We start from the raw sequence: 15355 nt of genomic DNA on the forward strand, positions 1-15355 counted from the left end.
TAATAAATAATCTCTGGTAAATTGCAGCAGAAAGTTCACTGGCAAGCATACTAATGTGGGTCAAATATGATTTTTTTTAATGTCAAATGTCACTTCAACAGCACGGGAGCGATTTCTCCTCTGTATTCCTTATTAGTTTCTCATAACAGCATGGTGTGCAAGGAAATATAGACAGCTAGTGCTGAAAATGAATAGCGTCAATATGGAAGCCCATGAGAAGATGGAAAGTATTCACTTATCATTCAGTGAACAAATACCAGAAAGCAGAAACTCTGTTATAATTCCACCTCATTTCCTTATTTATGGTACACCTGACAATACAGTCAAAATAATAGGTTTGAATCCTTTGTATGGCATTCCAAATATTCAATTCACTAACAAATGTATTCTCTATTCCCGGAATGATTATTAATATAACACAATATAACACATCTGAAATTGAAAAATCAAATTATAAAAAAAAAATACAAAGATGTTTCTTGTTTACAACAAGAGGTTCTGATCTGGAGTGTGGGGCCGGGAATTTGAACTGAGAAGACACGATAAGCATGGGCTAGTGATACTCACAGAAATGAAGAATGGGCCAGGTTTTCATATGCAGCTTCTCTTTATTATCACCTCTGGATCCAACGAGGTCTCACGACATTTGAACAAATGAAAGAAAGAAAGAAAAAACTTCTACTAGGCTGTGGGGAACTTACCACATCCCTGGATTCTCCTTTTTTAGCAGTGAGTAAAACTGAGAGTAAAATGATTCCAAGATCATGGTCTGGATAATGAGGGTCTTTCAGAGTTAGGGTCACATCTGTGGGCCTGCGATGCAAAGCATTTAGATTTTGAGTTAAGTGAATAAGCCAACAGTATTTTTTATCAATAATTTATTATTATAAGTAGAAAAGCAATTTTGTTCTCATTTACTTTCTTGGTAAAATTTATGTTGCCATCAAAATATCACCAACATATTAAGTTATCCAGTAAACTGTGGGTCAGTGCATACACATGAATTCACTGGATGGATTTCTGCCCTTCAGGAGGTTCTAAAAGGTTCCTGAAAAGGACAAGAATCTACCACACTATTGAGAAATCTGTAAGTTCCTTCTCTATGATTTCTAAACCCACAAAGGTACAGTATCAGTTATTTCTTTTGTTGTTGTTATTGTTTTTTTTGTTTGTTTGTTTCTTTGTTTTTTGGTGGTACTGGGGTTCCTGGAAACCCTTCTACCTCCGGGCTACACTCCCAGACCGATTTTACATTTTTATTTGGAAACAGGGTCTCCTAAGCCAGCGCGCGCCGCTGGCTTTGAACCTGCGCGATCCTCCTGTCTCTGCCTCCCAAGCGCGGGGATTACAAGCGTGCGCCACCACGCCCGGCTCAGTTATTTCTTATAAATATGAGTCCAACAACTAAATGAGAGTCATTTACTAACCACTGCCTCCCTTTTTAGTTCTTTAGAGGTTTTTATTTATTTAAGCAGGAATGTTTGAAAGACAAGTAAATCAATACTTAAAGTTGAGTAATAGGGGCTTTGCAATTAGATAAGCTTTTTTTTTTTTTTTTTTTTTTGCAAGTCTGGGGATGGAACCAGGGGCATTTGATCTACACCCCCTGCCCTATTTTTTATTCTTCATTTTGAAACCGGGTCTCACTGAGTTGCAGAGGGCCTCACTAAGTAGCTGAGACTGTCCACGAACTGTGATTCTCCAGGTCTCAGCCTCCCGAAACCTGGGATTACAAGCATGCGCCACCATGCCTGGCTTAGATAAGCATTTTGAGGAAGAGATTATGAAGAACTCCACCTTACACAAATCGCTTTTAGAAAATAATACAAAATATCATTCAACAGACAATGTGTATTTAACATCTGGCTTGTACATTTCAATTAACATTGAACAAATAGGGTTTGGTGCCCACTATATTAAAGTTTTTATGGAAGTTCCAGCACCAGACAAAAAAAAGTTTGAAGTGTTGGAAAAAATAAAATGCTCCCTTGTTTGTCCAGTGATTTACCTATTTGTTTCATTCACAAAATGTGTATTAAGCACATATTAAATGCCATACATTATGCTAGGTTCTAGGTATAAAAAAACAGAGATCAAGACCAAGTCTTTATGGAGTTTAAATTTACGACAGTTGTATTCTAGTGCTGGGGAGAAGGCTTGTTGGGTAAGGGTGGTCCAAATAAAAACTTTTGATCTTGGGTACATATAAGAATTAACTAGGAAGTTTTAGAACAAGGCATATTCCTGAACTCCACCCTTGAGAATTCTGGTTCTGTATATTGGGAGGGGGGTTGGGTATAATATATTCACAAAGCTCCCTGGACAATTTTCTCATACAACCAGGATTGAAATTACAGGTAATTTTCCATGCCAAGAATATGGTCCTAGTTAATTTTCTATATGAGCTTTAATTTATCAAATAAAAGCATGATAATATGCAAATATGAGCCATTTTGCATTCCACATGTCAGGGATTTTGACTGAACCATAAGCAATGTGTCAGATTAATAGTATATAAAACTTGTAATTTTGGGATGTCACATATGGTAGCCTGATTATGATCAACACGCATGAGCTTTTTTTTTTTTTTTTTTTTTGGTGGTACTGGGGTTCCTGGAAACCCTTCTACCTCCAGGTTATACCCCCAGACATATTTTTATATTTTTATTTGGAAACAGGGTCTCTTAAACCAGCGAGGCAGAGAGGCTGGCTTTGAACCTGCGCCATCCTCCTGTCTCCGCCTCCCAAGTGCGGGGATTACAAGCATGCACCACCACACCTGGCTGCATGATCTTCTTAATGTCCCACTGCAACCATATGAGCAATGTGAGATTGAAGAATGTATCTTTTATCTCTAGATTCATCATGCTTAACACAGGGCTGAAGAAGAGAGCAAGCACCCAAGATTTTTTTTTTTTTTAATAGATGTTGTCAAAAGGGGTAGTCAGGAAAGGTGTTTTTCTTCTAGGAAGAAATATGAACTTGAAAAAGGGTAGTTAGCCTGGTTTCCCACAGCTATAAATGAGAGAAGTATAACCAGAACCTAGATTGGGTGATTTTTTCTGTTTCAGAGGCCCCACTGTGTGAGGCATAGCAGTACTACAATGGTCAAAAGTTACCTGTTTAACTCCAGTTGTGTGAGATCCAGGAAGGCTGAGCCCATAAAGTCATCCTGTAGTCCAAAATCATAGTCAAATACCTAAGAAACCAAGGAGACACTTTTATAAATAATTCTAATATAAGCTATAAATAAAAACATCTTGATTATAAAATACTTGTTGTCTATGTCATCTAAAACAATAAAATTTTATGACATTTCTTTTAAAAATTCATTAGTTTTTTGTACTTTGGAATTTTAGGGTCTAGGTCATCTAAAACAATAAAATTTTATGACATTTCTTTAAAAAATTCATTAGTTTTTTGTACTTTGGAATTTTAGGGTCTCATAAGCCATTTAAAGGAAATTGTATTTTTATTTTTTGCTTTATTCTTGATTTCTATCAAGTAGAACTTTAAGGAAGAGGCAATAAAATATAGTAAATATTCAAAATAATGAAAAACAATTATAGAAATTATTTTTCTAATATTATAGAAAAGACACTGGCATTACTAAAATGATAGCAAACTAGTATTAAACTAAATAATATTTCCTATTGGGTGATGAGAATATGATTCTAATTTCTTACTATGTTTTAAGGTCATTTAAGATAAATTCTGCTATATTATAGGACAATGACATTTTCAATATACAAGTAGGTCAAAATTTAGATATTATGACTAAAGTAGCTGGTAAAATTATATTAAGGCTAAATCAAATTAAGGTTTTATTATCACAAGCAATTACTGACGTGAATACTAATATGACTAATAGCAACAAAAGAAAAAGGAAAAGAGAGAACATCTTTCTTCCTTCTATCATTACTCTTTATAAATATATTTTCTGTCTTGCTTGCTTCATACTCTGGTTAAGACAGACAATATCCCTGACCTATTGGACTCTGCATTTAATGGCTAAGACAGTGAATAAATACAAAAATAGATAGGCAACAGTTCAGTGATATGTGCTAGGGGGGCAAATAAAAGTTAAGGAGGTGTGTGGGGAGCTGCTCTATTAGGGACTCCAGTGGCGCCTGTCTAAGGAGGTACTTGTGCCATATAGAGCAATGGAAAGGATAATGTCTGGCCATGTGGATGCTCACTGCATCCAGAGGAAGAAGCAAGCCCAGGAGAGGGTTGGTGTGTTTAAGGATAAGCAAGAAGCCAATGGCACTGAAGCAAACTGAGAGAGATGGAGAGTGGAAGGTTGGAGGGAAAGCTCAAGACTAGGCCAGTTAGGACCACTTCCAAAGGACTCTAGGTAATTGAGAACTGGCTAACTTCCACCCATTTACTAATTTTTCATTCATTTCCTCAGCTAATATTGGTGACGTATTTACCATGAACCAGGCAATATGCTATGCACCTGAGGAAACAATGTTGGGCAAAAATGGCATCATCAGTGCTTAGAGTTTAGTGAGAGGGACAGATGCTAAACAAAGGATTATATAAGTAATAGGTGATTACAACTTTTAATAAGTGCAATAAGGAAAAGAACAGGAAAGAAAGAATAAAAGATCAGGTAAAGATTTTAAGATAATGCTGCTAGATGAAGTTTAGAGCTATGTTTTCTAATATTTTCATATGGAAAACATTTGTTTTGAGTACTGGAATAAATCAACATAAATAGATAAGTCTGCTTTGAATGAATGAGTCAGGCTGCTGGACTCTCCAGCATGAGAGAATCAATATCCCAGCACTCATGTTTCCAATTCTCAGCCCAACAGTTAGAAAGCTCAGCAGAGAAAACAGTAGGTAGAACAGCCCTAAATCAGTGACTATTATTTTTCCTCTAGTACAGGTATGATTCAATTAAAGAACCTGAATATGAAAACATTGATTTTTTTAAAAAAAGAAAAATGCTTTACATTACAAAGGGATCCTTGGATTTGAAGAGACACAAGGGAATTTATTTAAGTCATAAGATTTCCTAATGCCTTTTATGTTATTCAATTTGCAGTCATTTGATTTGCATACAACCTTTCAGGAGTACATTTATTGTAGAAAGCTCAGCACTCCTGAAATAAATATTCTCCTTGATCAATTATACTTCTGAGCTTTAGTCATCACTCAGGGGTATATCACAGGCATACACCAAACATCTTAGGCAACGGACATCCTCATATTTGCAGGTGGCTGCAATAGTGTATTTTACAACATGAAGTTTACTATAAAACATTAGAAAAAATTATTGTGAAATCTCTTCCAATCACATCATATTCAGGCTTGAAATTATGGGACAAAATAGCTGATATGTAATCTTTGAGAATATTTGGAATATTTACACAATCATGAGGCAGATTGTTAAAAATCCGGTGAATTAATTGATTAGTATGACAGCTCAACTGGGTTATTCAACAACTCTCAACTCCATCCTCATGGTGAGAGTCTTTTCTATTACTCTTAGGCCAGACATTTACTTTAGTTTCAATACCTATTGATCAACAAAAGCATAAAGATTAGAAAGAATGGAAACAACAGAACCCATTTATTAATGAAATCATTAGCTATGCTATTTGGTTTCAAGTTTTATAAGCTGTTTGTCAAAAGGAGTGTTGTTCTAGATGTATCTTTAGAAACACTGATCATAGAAGAGAGATAAAATAGGAAAAGGGCCTCCTACTGCAAGAACAGCAAGCACAGTTAATGTTTAGTCTACATTTATTGTAAGTTAGGCCCAGTTGTAAATATGTTATACAGATTTAAGAGTTGAATTCTCTCACAACCCAGCAAATAAGTTATTATTTCTGTTTTTCAGATAAAAAGTCTAAAGCTGAAAAAGTTTATATTTTTTGCCTCCAAGTCCCATGGCAAAGAAGAAGCACAATTCAAATCTTCTTGTATAGAATTTCAGAAACAGTGCACACTTAAATTCAATAGCTTAGGCACCCACTCTTGGAGAAAAAATGGGAATTCAAACATGAATAATTCATATGAGATCCTTGCTTTCATGAGGCCTTCACTTCATGAATTGGAAACATTAGGTAATAGTAAGTAGAAGTCACTTAGGCCTGGCAACATCAGTGTTTATTTTCAGGTGAATTTAAAACAATAAATATTTTATTATAAACAAATTTTTAGCAAATTTTTATATCTTAATTTCCATTTTGATACTGTTAATGACACATTGTAGTCTCATATCATAATGTAGTTCAGAGTATTAGGGATATCAGAGGGACACCAGATAATGGAGGGGAAACCTCAGCAAAGCTAGAATGGAAGGATAGGAGAGGAAGAAGGCTGAGGTTGATTAATGGGGGAGCTACATTCAAATATGTGTATAAGTATGAATGTAGCATGGTCAACCTAGACACTCATTGTTGCGAGGGTGAAAGGGGAGGTGGGGGAGGAGAGGGCACCAAGCACAGTCTGAATCTATGCCATTTTCAGTATGACTCACATAAAAAAATAAAACATTTACATATATATATTTATATATAAAAAAGGAGTGATAGTGATGTATGTACACACAGCTCTTGGTGAGCGTCCCTCTAGCTGCCTCCCCACTCTTCCCCTTCCTCATATTGATGCTGGCATTTTATTTATCATATAGATTCAATTATTTATCAAGATAATTTGAGAAATGCATCAACAAAATTCTTTTGTATCCAAGTCATAGAAAACAACTCACAGGCTTCAATACACATGTGAATTTGTTCATTCAAAAGATTAAATGTCCATAGGCTTTAGAAGAGTCCATTGTAGCTTCTGAGGATTTTTGATTAGGCAGATCAAATGATTTGTTCATTTATTCATTTATTTAAAAAATATTGAGTGTGCACTTACACTGGGCCAGGTATTCTCCTAGGCACTTGAAATAGAGCAGCAAAAAAACCCATCAAATTCTTTGATTTCTTAGAGCTTACACGAATTTTCGGGTGGGTAATAAATAAATATGTCAAGTAGTGGTTAAGTACAATGGAGAAAAATCACCTCATTGTATAAAAGAGATGAGAACTATTTAAATAAGATGTCTAGGAAGAACAATGTGAGAGGGAGTCCTTTGAGTGAAATGTGGATTCATGATGAAGAAGGTGTGTTATCTCAGGAGGAAACAGGAAATGGAAAGGGACTGAGGAAACTGGCCAGGGGCCAGTGTGGCTAGAAAGTACTGAGAAACAGGAGAGTGCTGGTTTATTTGTTTGGACTTATGTCATAAAGCTTACCATCATATGACTTTGAGTTTCATTCTGATTGGAAGATTTCATGCAAAGACATGGTATAATCAAAATTATGTCTTAAATGTTCCCACTGAAACCATTTGGTGAATTACATTTTCTACCCAGAGAAATAATGTAAGCAACAAGACCAGTGGTCTTACGAGAGTTAATGTCTTTGGATTAGATGTCTATGTGATGAGACGTGGTTAAATCTAGTAGGTACTCTGATGGTATAGATGAACAGAAATTGTTGGTGGAGTAGATGTTTTGTATGTAACAAATATAGGAACTGAAGATGCATAGCAGGCCTGAGCTTACTCTTGGCTCCTGGGTGGCAACTTAACTTTTGAAAATCTTCCCTTTCATCAGGTTATTTTGCTTATCTGGTACACTGACCACTTGCTATCCTTATGAGAATTTAGAATTTTCATAGTTGTGACTGGTTATTGTTCTTGGTCACTTCAAAACAACCAGCTTCTACTAACAACCTGGGACTCTATCTCAAGTGAGCTTTGCTGGGATGAAATGATGCATACATATAGCTACATTTCACTGCTGGAGAAGAAGCCGGTACTTGGATTTCTCCAGAGTATGTCTGATGTATCTGTTTCTACTTCTGTGTTGCTATAATAAACTAAAACCACAAGTGCAGCTGCTTGTGAATCCTGTGAGTTCTTCCAGTGTGAATCACTGAGTGTGGGTGGTGTTGGGACTCCCAACCCAAATGGTGAGTCTTTAATCCTGAGCAACTTGTTAATGCTGGTGCCTCCAACTGACAGGAGGAATGTGGGAAGTTTTGGGTGGGAGGAAGAATGGAGAACAGTTACTATGAATTTGATTTTGAATATGCAAATTTTGACATGCCCATTAAACATCTAAATGGAGAAGTTCAATTAGTGGTTGAGTACAAATCTGATCCGAAGATGTACATTTGGAAATCACAAGGAAGTAGATTGTACATGTCCATGTTCATAGCAGCACAATTCACGATAGTCAAATTATGAAACCAACCTAGGCATCTACCAAAAGATGAATGGATAAAGAAAATGTGGTATATATACATGCAATGGAATTTTACTCAACCATAAATAAGGACAAAAATGTCATTTGAAGGAGAATGGAAGAAAATAGAGAATATTGTGCTTAGCACATCAGCCAGTCTCAGAAAGTCAAAGGTCATAAGATTTCTCTCAACTGAGGAAACTAGAGGGAAAATTGGAAATAAAAAGAACTTTAAGTGAGGAGAGAGATGAGCAGAATAGTGGAAGAAGATTGGGAGGGGGATATGGGGAGGACAAAAAGAAAGCTTGAGGCAAGGAACAGTTCTGCTAATATTAGCTCCATTTACAAAGGTAATCATTACCAAACTTTAACATGTACAGGGATAGAGGAGGAGAGAGCTGTAGGGAAATATACCAAGTAGAGTGTGCATGTATATTTATATCACTTTGAATTTTACCATGTTGTATAATTACAATGTGTCAATAAAGGTATACTTAAAAAAAGATGAGGGTGGGCCAGGCGTGGTGGCACACGCTTGTAATCCCAGTGCTTGGGAGGCTGAAACAGGAGGATCACACAGGTTCCAAGCCAGCCTCAGCTACCTAGTGAGGCTCTCAGCAACTTAGTGAGACCCGGTTTCCAAATAAAATATAAAATAGGTCTGGGAGTATAGCTCAGAGGTAGAAAAGCCCGTGGGTTCCACCCCAACTACCACCAAAAAAAAAAAAAAAAAAATGAGGGCCTAATAAGCTATAGCAAAAGTAAGTGTTATGACCTGATTTCTATTTCTCTCTTTTCAACTCTTAACAGAGTTTGCTCGTCTTAGTGCCTCAATAGACTGACCTCCTAACTGCTTTCTACAAGCTCCAGTGCTGTATGATTCTTTATTGACATTCAGAGGGGAAAAAGGCCTTTCTGATCTACTATTCTCAGCAATATTTCCGAGTTGGCCTGCTCATCACATGCTTACAGGATATGGGATGGGCTGAATGGGATGTCTAAGCTGTGTGCTTTATTTTAAAGGCAGTCATGAAATCACTAAGAAATTTGAGTTCCTAGAAAAATAAAATGAAGAATATATTGTAGGAAACCTCCCCAAAAGATTCCTAACAGAAAACTGAAGCTCAGATTCTTTCTGATAGCTCCAGGTACCATCATCAGTTGCTATATTTGGAGCTACTTGGTGCCCACCTGCAGCTCAATCCTGGTCTCAGGTGTAGAAAAATCCCTGATGTTGAGTAAGAAGAAAATTTTCAGGATTTATAATTCAGTTCTCTAGATCCACACATGAGTTTATCCTTGCCAAATGTTTGGCAACTTGTGGACAGATGTTCTTGATGTTGGTTTAGGTTTATGTTATGGAATGACCAAGGCCTTGATTTAGTTACCTATTTGGATATTTCCATAAATTCATATTAGGCACCCTTCTGTACCGATGCTGCTGATTAAATGGGAAACTATATATTAACCATTTTAGGTCCTCCATTCTTCACACATTTTCTTCTTCTTTCCATTAGGTTGTTGTCTAGCTGAGTATTGAGTCTGGGACTCAGGAAATCTATACCTGTGGTAGGTATAGATCTATTTCTTCAAATTCTGCCCTTGGTTGTGTTCTGCACCTCATTTTTTATTTATTTTTCAGTTTCGCCCATCTATGGAATCTGGTATGTTTTCTTGCTATTATACTTTCTTGGCCTCTATCAGTGTTTGCGAACTGTATACAACCCAGCCTCCTTTGTGTGGGAGGAAACTTACCCTGATCTTACCCCGTCTTGAGATTGCACCTTGACACCAGCCAATATGGGTAACATCCTCATGAAATTCCTTAGCACTAGGAGTGGAGAAGTGGACAGTAGCCCTAGGGATAAGTCATCCATCCTATTACAGTTAACTGTGCCTAATTGTGTTCTGAGTTATGATAACAATGGATTAAAAATTGGATCTCATCTCTCCAAAAGATTTAGAGTTAGAATACATTAGTGATACATGCATTCCCATGTTTATAGCAGAGCAATTGACAATACCTAAATTATGGAACCAACCAAGATGGAGGAATAAGGAAAATCTTGATCTATACACACAGTAAAATTTTGCTCAGTTATAAAGAACAAACTATGAAATTTGTAGGAAAATGAATGGAAGTGGAGAATATTATGATTAATTAGATCAACCAGTCTAAAAAAGTCAAGGGTTGTATGTTTTCTCCCAAATGTGGTAGCTAGAACAAAAAGAAAAAACAAAAGGGACTTAGTCAAATTAAGAGAGAAACCAGTAGAATAGTGGAAAGAGATTGGGGAGGAGAAAAGGAGAAGAAAAGCAAGGCTTGAGGAAGAGAAAAGTTAAAATAAGGTTATGTCCATGTATGAAGGTACCATTATCAGTCTCCCTAACATGTATGGAAAGGGAAGAAGGGAGCAGGCTGGGATACAGAGGGATATACAACAATGGATGTGTGCATGCATTTGTTTCATTTTGAATCTCACTGTGATATAGAATTATAAAGAGCAAATAAAAGTATAAAAAAATAAAATTGGTGCCATTCAATAATACTAAATAACTACTAGGGATCTAGAGATTTTCTAGTAACTTCATTGCCTAAATTAGTTATACTGTATTATAATGTTCCATTTTAACATTTTTTTATAAAATACCTAGAAAAATTTGCGATTTTAAAATGATCTGAAAACATGTTTATGGTTAGTTAACTAATATTTCTAACCAAATGAAAGCTTCTTTAAAGGCCTAACCTATCCCATGAAACTACTTAATATGATTCAGGATATAAAATCCTACTTAGTCACTGTGTCCCTGACTCATTTTTATACTACAGTTTCAAAATAACAATCACACTATATAAGAATAAATTCTGAATGTCATAGAAGTGACATTGTAAAACTAGCAATCAAACCCAAACAAAACCTAACGGACCCTTGAAATTAGTCATCTTTAGTGGAAAACAGAAGCTATATTGCTCAATTGCTGGCTGGATTTAAGCAAGCAATCTCTCTGTCTCATTCACCGGTAAATTATGGATGAGAACAATTACTTGTAGGCTTATTGTGAGCCTAATGTGAGATAATTGGCCTGGCATTTAGCATAGTGATCAATAATGGTAGCTATTACTATGATAAACACATGCCTACAAATTCCATCTTCCTAAGACTTAGTAAACTCACATGTTCTTTGCCCATGAACCAAAAGCAAATGCAATCATGCTTTGTGGGTTGTATGATTTATTACTGACTTTTTTTTGGGGGGGGGTTAAAATAGTCGGGACTTTTAATCCATGCATTTAGGATGTATTTCTTATTTTATTTTTTATTGGTGCATTGTAGTGATGCATCTTAATGAGGTACAAAATGGTAGAGGGATGTATTTCTGACCCATGCCAGTCAAAACATTTAAGAAAATGCAAACATTTTCTTTCTTTCTATTTTTTTTTCCAGTGGTAATGGGTATTGGACCGAGGGACATTCTATCTCTGAGCTACACCCCCAGCCCTATTTTTATTCTTTATTTTGAAACAGGTTCTCACTAAGTTGCAGAGGGCCTCACTAAGTAACTGAGGTTGGCCACCAACCTGTGATCCTTCTGTCTCAGCCTTCCAAGTACTGGGATTACATGTGTTCACCACCACACCCAGCTGCATTTTCTTAATTTGAATAATTTTTCTTGGGTCATTGTGATGTATGGCTACAAACATTTCCATTTCAAAATTTCAGTTGTTTCCATTCAAATTGCTAGAAAAATGAGCCCCTACCAAAGCAATACATCAGAAAAATCTTTTAAAAATTGTTTAATTATAATCATACATCTTGATGGAGTTCAGGAAATTGATAGAGCTATACATGCACACAGTCTTTAGAGATGTTTTAAAAATACAGATTCTAGCTGGGCATGGTGCACATATCTGTAATTACAGTATTTGGGAAGCTGACATAGGAGGATCACTGGTTTGAGGGCAGGTTTAGCAGTTTAATAAAATCCTCTGCAATTTAGCCAGACTTTGTTTCAAAATTTAAAAATAAAATAATAATCTTGGATTATAGCTTAGAGATAGAATGCCCCTGGTTTCAATTCACAGTACAAGAAACGAAGGAGGAAGAAGATGAGAAAGAGGAATAAGAGGAGGAAGGAGAAAAGGAAGGAAAAAAAGAAGGAAGGAAGGGAGGAAGGAAGACTTGGATTCTACAACAGAGATGTTAAATCAGAGTCTTTGGGGGTAGACTTGGGCATCTATATTTTTAAATTATTATGAATAATTCTGGTAATATAGTCATTGATAATCATTTGTATATGATATTTATTCTCTTAGAGCCCTTAAACTTCATTGAGAAATAATTTGGATATGATAGTAATGTGACTCTCAACTTGAACAGAGCTTCATTTTAAGACTTAATACTAAAAAATATACCCCAATCATAAAATGAGTATTCAAAATAAATAGACACTTCACAAAAGAATAAATGCAAATGACCAATAAATTACATGAAAAAAATGTTCAACATCATTAGCAATCAGGGAGATGTAAATAAAAACTACATTGGAATTCCATCTAACCCCAATCAAAATGGCAATCATCAAGAAGCCAAACAACAATAAATGCTGGTGAAGATGTGGGGAAATAGGAACTCTTCTACAATGTTGGTGGGACTACAAATTAATACAGCTGCTATAGAGATCAATGTGGATATTCTTCAGAAACTGGAAGTGGACCTACTGAATGATACAGCTGTATTACCCTTGGGTATATTTCCAAAGGGACTGAAATAAAAAATTATATTAATATATGCATATCCATGTTTATAGCATCACAATTCACAATAGACAAATTATCACAAATAGACAATAGAACCAACCTAGGTGTCTATAAACAGATAAATGGATTACAAAATTATAGAAGAGACATGCAAAGGGATTCTACCTTGCAATCAAGAAGAACAAAATAATGTAATTTTCAGGAAAATGCATGAATCTGGAGAACATTATTTTAAATGAGATAAGCCAGTAACAGAAAGTGAAGGTTATATGTTTTCTCTCATAAGCAGAAACTAGAGAATAGTTAGGTCTAGGGGAAGTGAAGTGGTGGGGGAGGGAAGAGAGGATCAATGACAAAATCACTTCCTTTGATGCCATGTACATATATGAGCATATCAATATCAATCTTAATAATCTTAATCTTAATACTTACCGAGGGTTGTGTGTATGTATTTCACTATCACTATGATTCTATTATGATGTGAGATGATAATGCATCAATAAAAGTATTAAAATTTTTTAAGCATAGATAGATGTTATTTAAAGAATTGTCAATTTTGTTAAAACACCATTTTAGAAACAATAATGGGTCCTAAATAGACTCGATTTTTAATGCATCAAAATATTTCTATTACTTAGAAGAGTGCTCTAAATTTTGTTAAATGAAAGAACCCTGGCCTAGAGAGAGAAGTACCCCATAATCTCAATCATTTGTGGAATCTAAAAAAGTTGATCTCACACAAGTTGAGAGTAAAATGGTGATTCCCAGAGGGTGGGGACGGTTAGGGGAGGGAGTGATGCAGAAAGGTTGATCAGTGGGAATTCAGTCACACTTAGATAGGAGAAAGAAGTTATGGTGTGTTATTGCACATTAGGATTAATATAGGTAATAATCATGTACAGTGTGTTTCATTGACTAGAAGAAATAATGTATACATGTAATTGAAACATCACATGGTACCCCATTAATGGGTACAATTTTTATGTTTTTTATGTATCAGTTAAATAAATTATTTTTGGTACATATTAACTATACAGGATAGTATATTTTATTATGACATATTTCTATATGCATGTAACATAAATTGATAAATATAGTTAAAATTAAAATACACAGATATGATTAAGTCAAATAAGCAAAAGCTTGAACAATATTTAGCTAGCCCTAACCTTTGATAGTATTTCTGTTTTCTACTATAATTCTGGGTGTTCACCATGAGCCTTGAGTAGTAAGGGCAGTGGAATGATGATGGAGAATTTGAATTTGGTTTAACTGAATGGGTGCTGGATTTGTCCTACTGTTTGCAATGTGTTTAGAGGCATCGTTGTGCACACTGAGCTGGCTCCTGCCACCCCTGTCTTTCTAATACGTTTTATTTTAACTCCCAGCTCTCACTGCTACCTTATGTAAATATTCCACAGCCCACTCCTCAAGCTTTGCTTTTCCCTGCCCTGATCATGAAGTCATTCAGAGCTGGAGGGATGCTCTCTTTTCACTAAGATTAAAATCTATATGAATTTCCATATATTAAAAAGTTAATTTTAACTTATTATTACACATAGTATAACAAAATCTTGACAGTTTCAAGATTTTTTTAAAAATAAAATTATTTTCCTTACTGGAAATGGCACAAGTATTAGGAAGTTAATGTGATTTCATAATCTTGGCTCAGAACTAAATATTGTTCTCCTTTTCCTATGTTAATTCTGCATTGATAGAAATCAGATTAGAGGATACACATGGATTTCTTTTCCCTTTAGCTACAGATGGGAGGGTTGTAAGCTCAATATTTTATAACCATTTATTCCATAGATGTGTTATCTTATTACCAGTTACTACAGAATCAGTGCGTTCCTAAAAAATCTTTTAGGTGAGTTTAATTATTCATCATAGAACATGTGCACATCATATCAAAATTGAGGAAGTCAATCACACAGGACTTGTGTACAGACATTTAAAATAATGCCCATGAGCCGGGCGTGGTGGCGCACACTTGTAATCCCCGCGCTTGGGAGGCAGAGACAGGAGGATCGCGCAGGTTCAAAGCCAGCCGTGCGCGCGCTGGCTTAGGAGACCCTGTTTCCAAATGAAAATGTAAAAATAGGTCTGGGAGTGTAGCCCGGAGGTAGAAGGGCTTCCAGGAACCCCAGTACCACCAAAAAAAAAAATAATAATGCCCATGAAATTATGATAACCTAAAGTCTCAGTTTCACTTATGTATTTCATTTAAATCTTAAGTGTTCAAATTAGTGACTAATACATATAAGAAATGGAAAAACTAAAGCTCAAAATAAACACTTTTCTTAAAAGAAGTCCTATATACTTTACAGAAAATGAG

At 35.6% G+C, this 15355-nt stretch overlaps 1 protein-coding gene across 14 annotated transcripts in view; it reads right to left on the reverse strand.

Annotated features, from left to right (window-relative positions):
* The window catches only part of MCTP1 (multiple C2 and transmembrane domain containing 1), a gene marked incomplete at both ends in the record, with an annotated part of 619238 nt that overhangs the window by 266027 nt on the left and 337856 nt on the right, over nucleotides 1-15355 (reverse strand). For all 14 annotated transcript variants that reach the window (XM_080719329.1, XM_080719323.1, XM_080719328.1 and 11 more), the window contains 2 exons: nucleotides 702-813; nucleotides 3120-3199. In XM_080719329.1, the coding sequence (XP_080575455.1) occupies nucleotides 702-813; nucleotides 3120-3199 (192 nt within the window). The remainder of the gene's footprint in view (nucleotides 1-701; nucleotides 814-3119; nucleotides 3200-15355) is intronic.

The sequence above is a fragment of the Muscardinus avellanarius genome (assembly GCF_963383645.1).
Source record: "Muscardinus avellanarius genome assembly, chromosome: 1".
Taxonomy (NCBI): domain Eukaryota; kingdom Metazoa; phylum Chordata; class Mammalia; order Rodentia; family Gliridae; genus Muscardinus; species Muscardinus avellanarius.